The 14,460-nt window shown below is 45.0% G+C and overlaps 1 protein-coding gene across 1 annotated transcript in view; it reads right to left on the bottom strand.

Moving 5' to 3' along the window:
• Positions 1 to 13,659, bottom strand: part of C1QTNF7 (C1q and TNF related 7) — a 90,422-nt gene extending 76,763 nt beyond the window's left edge. Inside the window, exon 1 of the mRNA XM_006918987.1 lies at positions 13,397 to 13,659. Coding sequence (XP_006919049.1) covers positions 13,397 to 13,409 — 13 coding nt within the window. The 5' untranslated portion in view covers positions 13,410 to 13,659. The remainder of the gene's footprint in view (positions 1 to 13,396) is intronic.
• Between the last annotated feature and the right edge of the window lie 801 nt (positions 13,660 to 14,460).

The raw sequence follows: 14,460 nt of genomic DNA on the forward strand, positions 1-14,460 counted from the left end.
GTGGCCGTTCCTGTCCAAACCCCACTGCACGTGACAGGCATGCAGCTCAGGACGGGGCAATCCCAGTTCAGTGGTGACAAACACCTCATGCCCACTCCTCTCTAAAATGCTTTGTCTCTTGCTCAAGGTCTTCTGCATCCCAAAGGAGGAGCTGCAGCCTCTGAGATAGTTCCACTTTTTCGTTCTTTTCATTCAGAGACCCTGGTGCTGGGACATAACTTTTCGGGGCATGTTTTTGTCATTTCGCAGGCTCGGATGGAAGCACGAACCTCTCCGAGGATTAGATTTGGGCTTTATCCGGAGGCACAGTGGCACAGGGTAAAGATCATGGGCTCTGGTTCATACGGATCCAGGTTTGAACCCTGGTTTTGCCACTCACTGACTCTGGGCAAATCATTGAACCTCTGTGCATCTCACTTCCTCATCTGGAAAGTCTCCTTGTCTGTACAATGGGAGGCGGCCACTTTATGGGATTTTGTGAGGGTTAAGAGAATGGCATATCTGATGCACAGCAGACGATGTAACGAATGGCAGTGCAAATGCCGCGAGTGGTGGATTATAAAGCAGATATTTAGTCAAAATCCTCTGATGAAATCATCAAGATGAAACCTCCTGGACCAATGCAAACGTTTTTTCGCTATTTTCCAAAAATTTGAATTGTGAGCATCTAAGATAGGGTAGACTCATCTTTGGTTCACATAGGTTTATGTCTCCCACATTCTAAAAATAAATTATTTTGCTTTTGCTATTTCCTCACTCCTTCCTTCCGGTTCTGCCTCAGTTGTTGGAGGACTGAGCCTCACCTCTGCAGACTCTTCCTAGACTCTCCCTTTTCCTTTTCTCTGCCTGATTTCTGTTTCCACAAGTCTCCTTCCTGAAAGTCCCTCTAGAGTCTAGAAGGTTATTGATGCGCTCACACCGTGGGAACAGCACACAGCCTTGTCCACTCTGAGGCTTTCCGCCCCATCGGCCACCAGTTCCTCGAAAATAGAGGTTCTCAATCTAGACTGCATCTTAAATCAACCCTGGGGGCTTTAGAAAATTCTCTATGTCTGGATCCCGCCACCAGGGATTCTGACGTCTGGGGTACAGCCTGCGCTTTGGGATTTTCCAAAGCTCCCTCGTTCTGATTAAGGTGAATCTAGGGTTGAGAACCACAGCTAAGACTCTCCTCTCCTTTATTTATATAATATCCCACTTGCCAAAGACTTCCGAATCTCTTTCAGGGTCTCACTCAGATTCTGTTTAGAACATGGTTCTGCGTAGTAAAGGATGTAAGTGTTGTAATTAAGGCAATTTATATTTGGAGTCGTTATGGTATTGTTAAAAGAATTCTGCAATTCTTGGTTAATTCGAAAGCTTACTGAATGCAGGGTCAAGGTACCGCTGGATGGTTATGGGGAAAGAGAAAGGGAAGGAAGGAAAGAAAAAGAAAAGAAGGGAGGGAAGGAGGAATATCTTATGCTTTATGATCCAACCAACTTAATAACTCTGTACATCTAATGCATTTTCTTCTATTTCATTTCAACAGAAGTATCAGGAATATTAATCTCAGCTGTGATTGATTGAGCACCGTATTATAGTCTCACTTGGCTCTATAACATGCACGTTATAACCTCGATGAGGTGGATACTATTTTCCTCATTTTTCACAGCAAAGAAATGGAGTTAGGAAGACTTGGTTCCCCAAGGACACGAACCTGGAAGATGACAGAGCTGCAATTTTAACTTAGGTCAAATCCTCTCTGGATTAGAATCTTAAATAATTGATAGCAAATGTTGGAGAATTGTTCCAGAAGTCCTACGTGAGGGGAGATATTCAAATACTTGAATTCAGTCTCATATCGCCCATCAGTCTCCCCCTCTCTCTTATGTGCTTTAGTTTTAATAATTCTCATCTTCTGGTTACCCGAGTCCTCTCTAATTCAGCTTGACAATGTGGTGTCCAGAGCGAAGAACAGTGAGAGTCTTAGGCACTGACCGGTTGGTTATCAAGTGCATTCTGGGAGAATGGCTGGGTCAATAACAAAACAGAACATTTGTGACGATGGTTAGATTTCTACGTCCAGAATAAAGTGTGGGAATTAAAGCATTAGGTTTTCACTGAACAGGAGCGGCCGGAGATGAAGATAGCGGTTTCTCTGCAGGGCTCAGAGGGAAGATGCTGGTGACAGGAAAGAGCAAAGAGTACAGTGTAAGGAAAAATGAGGAAAATGAGTAACTTAAGGGGCGAGTGAAAAGAATTCCGAAAAAGCTTTCCTTCCTCTTCATTCCTTCCCTCCCTCCCTCCCTCCTTCCTTCCTTCCCTCCTTTATCTGATACTTCTCCTCCATAAACCACCCAGCTGACACTTGAACCCGCATTCGGTGAGCTTTCCACTTAATCAAAAATGGCAGATTTCCTTTAGCGACATCCTAGCGACAACTTCAACTACAGTTTCCATAATTCTGAGCTTTTCATTCTTTACTACACAAAGCCACATTCTAAACAGAGTCTGAGTGAGGTCTTAACACAATGCAGCACTGACTAGCCAGTCAGAGATCCGTGGGGGGCAGAAAAGAGAGCCGTTGGGTGGGTAAAAACAGTTGCTCGAGGCAGGACCCGGGTCAGGGCAAAAGGAAAGGAATTCATTTCCCCTGCTCCAGCCCTTCGCCCTGAGCGCGGCAGAGAAGACATGATCACTTTAAGTCTGAAAAGACTCTGGGTTTGGCTGCCAGGAAATGAGATTTCACGCTCAATCTCAGTAACTAGATTGGGCCTTGTGGTTCACATAGCTTGTTCCTCTTCCGTCTCATGGCTCTGATTTCTTTTTCTCTTTCTTTTTTTTCTTCGCTTCAAGTGCTTCATCTTGCACATTTCTCTGAACTTGCCTGGACTCCGATGTAGGGAGGGCACACTAACTATTACGGGGTGTCTGCTATGGACTCAGCGCTGTGTGAGGCACCCCAGTTATCAGGGTCTGAGGCAGAAACACGACGGGGAAAGAATTTAGCTTTGAGGGGGTGGCTGTGGAGAAGAGGGTGAGAAGAACAGGATGAGAGAGGAACGGGCTTTGGAGAAGATCACGGTTGGAATAAGAGAGAAGGGAAGAGAAGGTGGAGGAGGAGAGAAACAGGAACGTGGATAAGCGACGGTGGTTTCAGAAAGTGAGAAAAGGGATTGTGTAGAATGAAAGCATCGCGTGGGGTAAAGAATGAGGTAGGAAAAGGGAAATGGCTGAATGAACTGGGCTGGGTAGGACGAGGTGTGAGGGAGAGAAATGCAGGAGAGGCTGGTTCTCCTAAGAAGGGAGTTGGAGTGTTATAAACTTAATTGTGTGTCCACCCCCCGCCTTCGATTAGTATGTCGGAGCCCTTACGCTCAGTGTGACTGGAGACAGGACTTCTCAGGAGGTAATTAAAGTGAAATGAGGTCATGAGGGTGGGCCCTGATCCACTAGGACTGGTGTTCTCGTGAGAAACAGACACCAGATCTCTCTCTCTTGCCAAAACATAGCAAGAAGTCGGCCATCTTCAAGCCAGGGAAAGGGTTTTCACTAGGAACACACCTGTCAACACCTTGATCTTGGACACCCGCCCTCAAAACCATTTCTGATGTTTAAGCCCCCCTGTTCTGTTACAGCAGCCCGAGCGAGCTAGCACAGGAGTACGGAGTTGCCAAAAGCAGCCAGGAGGATCATCATTCACCCCAACGTGCCATCTCTGGGGCAGTGGGCACTAACATGCATTTAAATTTTCTTCCTCCAATCTAAGAGACATAAGGACACCAGCTCTCTTGGCAAGGGGATTATATATTCATGTACATATGTGTCACTACTAACTGATAGTGAGGCTTTGGGTCTCGTTTGTAGAGTAGAGATAAACACAGCATCGACCTCACAGGGCGTTGGGAGGGCTGCAGGATGGTTCGCCTCCACCCGTACCTCTGTGTAGGGAGCATGCTCAGTTAGCTATTGCTATCAGTGGTGTGTGGGCATGGATGCTCATGTTTACTCAGGAAATTTATTTGAAGGGCAAGGTCTCTTGAGATTTCCTCCACGGCCAGAAAATTTGAACCCTTTTTATGTCTCTAGATTATATTGGGATGAAATATATGAAATCGCTATCTCTGTGGATCAAAAACACAGCAAGTGTTTTCAAAGTAGGAACGTTTTATATAAAAACCCAGATACATGGATTTTCTTGAAAAACCTGAAGACCTGGCACCATCAGGCCACGCCGTCCCGGCCACCACCCACTGGAGTGAGTGGTGACTGCCCACTTCAGGTGGAGCCTGCCGTCCCTGGCCCCCGGGATCTCTGCCACGTGCTCATTCATTCATGCACATTTCCTGCTTGGTCCTTTAGACTGAGGGGTGCAGCTCCTGGCTGAGCGTACCGCGTTGCTGATAACATGCTCTGAGAGATGGGTACGTTTTCCTTTGCAGGAGAAAGCATTAGGACAGCAATGTCAATTTGTATGAGCAGATGGCGAGCACCAATCAGCCCAAATCAAACATCTGAGGCCTTGAATCAGCAAAACAAGCCACGGAGAGCCGCTCCGGATTTTGCTTGTTACTCTGCTTCGAGGCGTCATGGAAACACTCTCCTCTCTGCTGAAATTGTGTCCTTTGATGTGTTCATGTTCACAAGTCCATTCGCTGAGTATCTAGTATGTGTTCATTTCTCCTCCTCATACTTTTGTTTTTAATCCCCTATTAGATGTCAATTTGTCTAGTGATAAGAAATCCCCTAAAACAAATAGGTTGAGGGAAATATTCTCTGACCAGCTAAATATCAGCCTCCTAGCAACGAGTAGCGTTTGTGCTTCACCTGCCAGCTTGCATACTTTTTTACATAGTATCTCATTTAATACTACCAATGGATCCACTGGGGCAGGATCCACATATTATTCCATTTTTAACGATGAACAGACTGCCAATAGTCATACAACCAGGAAGGGTTAGGGCTGAACGTAGCACACAAAGAAATCATAATTCCAGATTCTACATTCTTTTTGGTTAACTATGAAGAAAAGCAGAACCATTACATGAGCGAAAATAGGCTTTGCTACGACGATATTAGAATAAAAATCTGAGTGTCTTAGCCAGTCTTTTTATGAGATGAGCTTACTAGCAAAGCTGATGCAAATTTAGCATTAAGAAATACAGAGTATTTAAATTAGAGCAATTGCTCCCCTGTACTCCGGGTGCCAAACGATGTCCAGATTCGCAGTGCGAGCAGCTCTGGAGAGTATCTGGTTCCCCCTTAGCTAGCACCGATGGAACGCTACGTTTCCTCCTGCTCACCCAAGGCTGGATTCACAGTCTTTTCAACACAGGCGTACAAGTAACTGCTGCTGATGCCAGGAAATCACCTGGAACCTGGCGTCCAGAACCCTAACCCTAATAATGAGAAGGCATGGACACCTTTGGTGAACCACACGGTGTTCAGGGAAAACTCCCTCCTGCAAGGAGACATTGGAGGGGGTGGGGAAGGCAGATTGGTGACAGTCTTCAAGTATTTAAAATGCCAGAGGAAAGAGACGAACTTTTCTTTGCTACTTCTAAAACCAGAACAAAGACAACTGAGAAAATTAAAAAAAAGAAGGCCAGAATCTGGCATAATAAAGAACTTTCTGGTGGCCTGTGGCGTGCTAATGAAAGGGGCTGCTGTAATAAATATGAGCTTGTTGCTACTGTTGGCATTCAGGCTGAAGGTGAGTCCTGCAATGTAGCTAAATTCTAAAAGTCTGTTTACATGCCATTCTATCTCGGCTTCAGAGACAAATAGAAAGATGATCAACAATTTCTGTGATATTTTACAGGCCTGGCAAATTGTCTTCAAGAAATGAGAGTTTTTGTTAAGTCTCTATGCTATATGGGAGTCATACACAATTGCTATTTTTTGTAGGTAATAAAATGATTAAAGGTCAGCAGTTTTATAGGGTTTGACATAATTCACGCAAAGGCAGAGGAATAGACTTGATTCGTTAGATCTATGTCACACAGAGAAAAGAGATGCCCAAGAAACTGTGAAGAGTTCACTGTGCATAGATATTGGCCTGAATCGTGTCTTCTCAAAATTTCGTGATTTAAATACCTCAGAATGTGGCTATATTCACAGATAAGGTCTTTTAGGGGGTGTTGACGTTAAAACGAGGCACTGAGGGTGGGCCTTAATCCAACTGGACTGGTGTCCTTATGAGAAGGGGAGATTTAGACACCTGAAGAGACACTAGAGGTGCTCTGCGTGGAGGAAAGACGAGGTGAGCACACAGCGAGAAGGCGGCCATCTGCAAGCCGGGGAGGGAGGCCTCAGAGGAACCACGCCCACTGACGCCTCGGGTGTGGACCACTAGCTTCAGGAACTGTGGGGAAATTAATTTCTGTGTTGAAGCCACCCAGTCTGAGGTATTTGGTATACATGGGCGTGTGGGGATACAAAGAACTGTAGGGATGAGAGTGGACAAGGAGGACCATTAAGAGACAGATTTTTCAAAGTCCCCTGAAGACCGTGCCAAGGAATACGGTCTTTGTTGCAAAGGAAAAGAAGAGAAGCTGGTGATCTGAGAAACCGACAGAAGCAGCCGTGGTAAAATGGGTTGGTAATTCCAGTCAATTCAAGAATCCCTAACGAACATCCCATCGACATCAAATTCGATTTTAAAGTGGAATGGGATAAAAATTGTTTCATCAACAGTGTTTCCTAAAAAAATTAATGATGCAAGAAAGAAACTGGAAAAAAAAATCACTTGCCGGTTGAAACGAATAAACTGCTTTGGGGATGTTAGCAATTGGCAAGGAAACCTACTAATGCCTTACTGACAGCTCTCAAATACTGGGAGAGTACATCTGGCAGATTGCGTTTGAAAGCAGCCACACAAGCTCTGCTTTTCTGTTATGGGCAGAGAAGGCCCTAAAACTACAAATATTTGATAGTACTCTATAATTAGTTTTTCATTAATTACAGCGAACCCCCCACTCATTGACTCGGAGGCAGAGACGGACAAACGTGGGTTTGAGTTTGAGCACTCTTCTAGCTCTGTGGCCTTGGACATGTCACTTTACCTCACTCTTTATCTTTCAAGTAGAATTAACAATCTCCCGGATGAATGACTAGACGGGGTAACAAATCATCCTATGGGATGATTATGATATCAAGCAGAGTCACTCTATGTTCATGGTGAAAAAAAATAAAAATTCTTTCATAAAAGTCTTTTGTAAACATTTTTTTTTTCTAAAATTTAAAACTAATTTTAAGGAGAAATGGCAACTGAAGGATTGGTTAAGCGCAGACTTCTGGATCGTGAGGTAGGAAAACAAGGACTCTTTATCTGGGCCCACGGAGCAGGGTGAAAGGGCAGAGGTCACGGAGGATGGCGCACCTTGATTTTGAACACGTGCTCTATCTCTTAGTGCTTGTAGGGTGTTAGGTAAGCTACTCACTGCTCCTCACCTGAACAACAGGGATATGGAGACAATGTGTGTCAAGTCCTGGCACCTGGTAGGTGCTTAATAAAAAGACTATTAAATTGATCATAATACGTCCTCTGATGGCAAAGTGAGCGACTTTGGAGGAGCCATTTCATCAGTTATTGGGGCCTGCATCTCACTGACAATTATTGAGCATCGATTGGGACCGTGATGGAGTAACTTTGTGTGTTCTTCACCCCCATCTCACGAATGTTACCCACTCCTTCCTGTGTCCTTGTTACAAGGTTGTGGAGAACAGGAAGCAGAAGTCTCTTGAGAACATATCGTCTTTTCTTTTCTGAAAGTCTGAGTCCAAGAGTGTATGCCGGAAGAGGGGGAATAAAAATTCTTTGATGGGAGATTTCTCCAGACCTGGAGAGGCTGGCGTTTGAGGGTCAGCACATTTGTGAGAAGTGCAAATACTCACTCTCTGTGGGTGGACCCCCGAGAGCAGGGGTGTCTAAAGTTGCTCAGACACCAGGTCCCTGGCCTGGACAGCGAGTCTCAGTTCCTAAGCAGGGGTTGAAAGCAGAATCCACAGACATCAGAGGGATGGGCGATTTACAAGATGGGCATGCTGGAGTGAAGGAAGACCGCCCTGGTATTAGAGGTGGTGGGGGCAGGAGCCTGATAATTTCTAAAACGAAAGTTCCTGCAGGCCCAGACTCTTAGATTCAGATGCCAGTTGAATTAAAGAAAATAAAGGAATGTGCCTTTTCTTGCAGACCTGTGTTCGTAGCTGCGTGGAGACCTGCTACACTTGTCAGGCACTGGAGGATGTAAAGATGAATTCGTTTCTACTCTTTACAAGTTTACCACCTATTTGGGAGCTGGAGGGGGTCCTAGGACACCTACGCGAATAATTCATCCAGAGCACTGTAAGATCCTGACGTGCACTAAGACTTCTCAGTCACGAGAAGCAGACAGCTGAATTTTGCAAGAGGCAGAAAGCCAGGATGATGGTGAGAGTTCCTTCTGAAGGGATATATTAAAATACACCCTTCCAATCATAGCATGTCATTACCACATTATGTAATCGCCATAGCTATAAACCCATAAAATTTTCTAAACCTTAATATTCTTTTGGAAGCATGCCCGCTTGATACGAAGGACTAGTCCAGAAACTGGAGATGGAATAAGGAACTGCAGAGGTAATGACTCTTCCATAAAGGTGCGTAGAGGTTTATCCTCATGGAGTTCGAGGGCTGAGAAGCCCTCAGAGGTCAACTAGCATCTCCTGTCCCTTCCATTCCCCACCCCTCCTATTTCACAGAGTCGAATCTGGATTCAGCAAGGTCTCAAGGCTGTTATTCGAAAGACAGGTTTAGGAGACCGGGCCCCACGTGCATGTCCACCCTCGACCGCTGTGTGAACAATGGCTGTCGTTCTCTCTTGCCTGGATAAATACCGCTTCCTCAACAGAGGTTTAGTCTCTGCCCCCTCCCGTACACTGATTAATCATCTTAAATCATCGTTCTAATGAACTGTTAGAAAGTTACTTCTTCGTGTACGAACTTTTAATAACGACTCCATTAAAAAAAAATCCAAACTTTGTGGTTTGGCATTCAGGGCTTTCAATGACCTGATTCCAACCAAGCTATTGCGCACCCCCCCGCCCTCCACAACTGAGTCTTTTGAGCTTCCCCCACTCTGCTCTCTACGCCTGCACTTCGTTCTGACAGGGCAGCTCTCCCGCTCTCCTCCACCCTGCTCTCTTTCATGCTTCTCCCGAGGTTCCTCTCGCTGCCGGAAATGCCCCTCCCACAAACCCTTATCCATCCTTCCAGGCCAAATTACATGGTACCTCTTCCGAGGAGTCTTCCCTGATCATCAGGTGAATCTGACTTTCAGAACATACTCTGCCCCTTATTTCCTGGAAGACTTCAGGCAGAAAACTAAACTTCTCTAGGCTCGGTTTTCTCATCTGTGAAATGGGCAAGTTAACAGTCACATTGGAACTTTATAAAGTACACACGGGTTTGTCACGCGGTGATGTGCTTAGCACAGTTCTTTGTACACGGTAAACAACAAAGAATGGTAGACAGTACTCTGATTTTTCCAGAGACCTAAGTCTCCTTATCTTTGAATTTACTTTGAGCCTTTTATTCTTCCTTGTAAATCTAATTTTGCATTTTACATGTTGAAACGCACGTTTTGTTTCCCCCCATTCAATTGATAACTTTTTGAAGGTATTTTATTCTAGCCTTTGTTCTCTGCAGTGCCCTCGAACCAAAGGCAAAGGCTGACCTTCCCGATATGAAATGATTGACATGAATTTGCGTTGCGGTCACTTTGCCTTTCGGAAGTTGACGATAGTTTTTAAAAAATCAACTACTTTAGATATGAGAATCTCGGTCGTTGGGCTTTTGTGTCATAGAAATACAGAAGACAATTCATGAAGCGGCTGGCGGAGATTAATAAATTTCAATTAAATCTTGGGCAACTTCGCGTTCTTGTGGCGTAAACTTACAGGAACAACTCAACCGCCTCGCTCTCCAGCATGCATTCCACATTCCATGGTTTGTGTGATAGTTCTCGGGGAAAAAAATGGTTTCATGTTTTAATGAGTTTGGAAAACATTAGATTCTAATGACTGACTCATGGAGAGACAAGAGGACACATTAAGAAATAAAAACATGAAAATAAATAACTTTCAAGCATGTGTGATGATCACAAAGTTTCAATTAGTGGTGCCCATCAAGAAATAACTGAAATAAATTTGAGTGAGTTACTTAACCTTTCTGGGCTATAGTTTTCATAAGTTGTAAGTAAAGATTACAGCAGAATCCCACTAATAAGACCCCTAATAGGTTGTGAGTTTTAAATGAGACTATTCATACAAAGCACCTACAACAGTGCTTGGCACGAAATGGTCAATAAAATGTTATCAGTTAATATGTTTTTATTAGTAGAAATAAAAGTAAAAAAAAATTAAAAAAACAAAAACAAAAAACAGAAACTGGAACATGTGAAATCTTGCCGCGGAGAAACCAGCATTTAATAGCTAATAAGAAGAGCTCACGTGAATTCTCTAATTGAATCCTCGAAAGGCCCCTATTACAATAGACATAATTATTAGCCTCATTTAACAGAAGAAAACACGGACATTTGAATGGGTCTGAGTTCACAGGGCAGTTAAGGGGTGGAGCTGGGTTTGCAGGCAGATGTTTGTGACCCCACAACCCGAGTTCCAGAACACCATGGAGCTTTCCGTGTTCCCAAAGTCACCTGATCGGGATATACTTGTTTTTCCTCTTATTAACAACCATGAGATGCCTCGGGATGCACTTGGGGACTAGAGCCTTGCCACCCCCAATGTGCTTGGTCCACAGGAGCAGCCACCATCTCTCCACCTCTGTGCCTTTGCCTATTAGCCTCTGCCTGGGCGCTCTTGCCCCTCTGGCTTCTGTCATGATAGTTTGCTCCTCCTCCAAGGTCTAGTTCAATGCAAGTCTATGAGGAGCCTTATGGACTTCATCGGGCTGATTTGCAAAGCCCCGCTCTGTGTTGTCCTCCTCGTCCTTTCTACACTGTTGGCGTTTGGTCTCCCTGTCAAGGTCCACATTCGAAGAGCCAGGTAGACCTTCTGGCACAGAGCGGACACTCGGGTTTGATTCCTGAGCCTGGGACATTTCAGGCCCTGCTTCACAGACTGGGGGTAGGCAGCAGGAGCTATTTGGTCTCCCTGTCAAGGTCCACATTCAAAGAGCCAGGTAGACCTTCTGGTACAGAGTGGACACTCTTTGATTCCTGAGCCTGGGACATTTCAGCCCCTGCTTCACAGACTGGGGGTAGGCAGCAGGAGCTGGGCCCCTGGGCTAAGTCTGGTTCCAATCCTTTTCAGGTTCAGACAGCATGGCTCCCACACGCCCTGGCACCTCGTTGGTTAACACTCTCCCCCTCTGTCCCTCACAGATGCGGCCTCTCTCCCGGCCTCTCTGAAGTGGACAGACACGATTAGGTCACATTGGGCCTCTCCTCGGTGTCCTTTTCGGGACGACCCTGACCTGTCCTTTCCAGGGCGCTGTCCATGTTCCCTTACAACACCCTCCCCCCCGGGGGCTGTGCCTCAGCTGAGTCAGATGGCTTGGGGCTTCGTTAGCAAGTCTAATTGCCTTCTTGTTTGTGTCCTCTTTGGGGCCTTCTCGGGCCCAGAGGCGGGGCCTGGAGGGTCCGGCTTCCAGAGATGCCGCCAGCCTCCACGGGAGCCTGTGATGGGAAGGCCGCTCGGCTCCCCAGCAGTCACGTCATGCCACACGGCGCATTTCTCGGCCGCACCCGTCCCCAGGGTGCACTCAGGCGCCATGTAACCGCTGGCCATCCCAGCTCTCCAGCTGCCTGAGATGAGGTCATGGGGTGGGGTCCTGGAGACCCCCTCCAAATAGGGTGGGGGCTTCCCCAACTAGTCTGGGAACGGCCGAGAGGGGGAGAAGGAGATGATAAAATCTCGTGTGTCCAGCTCATGGCTCCCTCTCTTGACGTTGTATGGCCGACGTGGGCAGAAGTGGAGAGACAGAAGGGGAAGGGAGAAGGTACAGGACCCAGAAGGACAAGCCTTCGGCAGGCGCGGGTCCCTCTGTCCCTCCACACAAACCCGGTAGAAAAAGGAGCTAACAGTTTCCCTCGCCCACCTCGCGAGGAGCTGATCAAACTGCCTTCCCTCTTTTCTATAATAATATCCCTTCTCTGATCTTAATCTTTCACCGAGACCACAAGATCGAAGAAGCCACTACGATCCACCTTACGTAATCAGAATTTGACACAGAATAAGAAAAGATCCCAGACACAGAGCAACAGCGAGTCCAGCAAAGGCAGGTCAAAGAGCCCCTTTCAACCCAAGGACGATGCCCCGGGCCTTCTTGCCAGGCCTCACGGGCATGCTCGCTGGTGTTTCTGTACCGGTGGGTTTTGCAGACGGAGGTTGCTTACATGTCCCAAACCACTCAAGCTTGGTCCAACCCACAAGGCTTTTTAATTTCTGCCTGCGAGTACATATATATGCATGGAGGAATTAATGTGAGGTTCTGCTAAATCGCAGCCTGCTGGAAGCATTTGCAGACCTCTGTGAATATCTAGCTTTTTTTTCTGCACCTGGAACTCTGCCTCGGAAAGATGGGAACACTGATAACAGATTTTTTTTTTCAGAGAAATTGGAACAACACATCACATATTTACGTGCCCCTCCACCTAAAACCGCAAGATACTTCTCATAAGACCAATGCATAGAAAAACAAGGAATATTCTAGCCTTTCTGCTCGCTACCTGTTTCTGAGGCACAATCGAGAAGGCAAAGCCACCCCACTAAGTTAGACTTGAATTAACACACTTCCAGTTGAGCTCTTTCTCCCCCTCAAGGCATAATAACTGTAACGTCCTTTCCTGGGGTTACAAAGGAAAAGTCAAATGATTTATTTAACTTTAAAAAACGTATTTTATTGAACTTTTAAAAAACATATCCTACAAAAACAAGTTTATAAGAAGTCATAGTAACCATATTTCAGAGAATTTTTGGAATGTTATTAAAATCTTCCATGGGAAACATTTCTGAGTGAATAGAAAAATCACAGCTCCGGAAGTTGAACTGCATATAACGGATAAGAAAATGTAGATACTCTGACCTTGGCCATATATATTAGCCCATCACCACACTACAGAACGTGAGGCGCATCCGAACGGAGACCTTAGAGACTTGCACACATTTTTAAAGAAATGGCATTTTCATACAAAGATATTTCACGGAGGTTTGCGCATTAAGCGGAATGGAAAGTCGGAGAAAGAACCACCACCGAGGTTTTTCAATGTCTAATTTATCATTTGTTGATATACTTCCGACAAGTTCCTCTTTCCTTTACAAGGAGCTGTCTTAAGTATCACTAGTAAATATTTTCGACGCAGGCCAAACAGGAGGGAAGAAGAGAAAAGCTGCAGTGAAAACAGTAGCTTACCTTTTCTAGGCATTGCTGATATCAAACTTTCCCCCAAAACATGAGGCTTGCTTGCTTTGGTTGTCCCATGAATTTAGAAAGCATTAAAAAAATTAAAGCAGGAAAATGTGTTTATTATTCAAAGCTGCTGCAAAACAATGTAAAAAGTAACTTGATGAAAAATAAAGGTCTCGTCTGAGCATGAGAACGCGTTTGAAGCTTGGAGCTCACGCAGTTGCATGAAGTTTTCGACTGTCTTTCTCAGTTTAAACAACCTCCCGCTCCTCCCAGGCACTTGCCAACTTCTATAATTTAAAGCAACTGCGATCTTTTCCATAATACTCACATTTCAAAGAGCTGAGTATATACTCTCGTTAGGAGTGAGTAGGAGTGGGTGACGTCTGCAAACCCCGGACTGAAGCAAATGAGAAGCCAAGGTTTCAGGTATCTAAACACTTCTATTTCTCTCTTTTATTCATTGATCTCACTGTGTTACTTCAAGTTGCTTTTGCCTTTTCAAGTGATGCCTTGAGACCGAATGGCATCACTTCATTGGAAGCAAAAAAAGCACGTAGGAAAGTTTATGTCCCAACTTATGGGACAACGATTCTAGTGACGATTGTGTTTAAACATCACTTTTGCTAACATAATTATTTCTGTGCAATTTTTTCCTAACTTATCTGAAAATTTAAAATTAGGGTACACTCTTTTCATAAGAGGAGAAAATACCTAAAATGATGTTATTTGCATTGGTCTTATTTTAACCTTCATTCGGTTTGCAAATTATAACCTCTAGGAAGGATACTTGCTTTGCAGAGTCTGTCCATGTCCCTAAATAAGTCTTCTGGCATTTAGTCTGTCACCGATGTTCCAATTTCACTATTTCTATCACCCTTCCCCAACCGCCATTAATCATTCTTTCTCTTTCTGCCTCTCTGTCTCTGTCTACCTCTCTGTCTGTGTCTGTCTCTCTCTCTGTCTCTCTGTCTCTCTCTCACACACACATACACACACATACATTTGTGAATTCGAATTCCAGCCAACTCAAAGTGTACTCAACTGAAAAATGGAGATTTTAAAAAAGA

The sequence above is a fragment of the Pteropus alecto genome, unplaced genomic scaffold, assembly GCF_000325575.1.
Source record: "Pteropus alecto unplaced genomic scaffold, ASM32557v1 scaffold5, whole genome shotgun sequence".
NCBI classification, from domain to species: domain Eukaryota; kingdom Metazoa; phylum Chordata; class Mammalia; order Chiroptera; family Pteropodidae; genus Pteropus; species Pteropus alecto.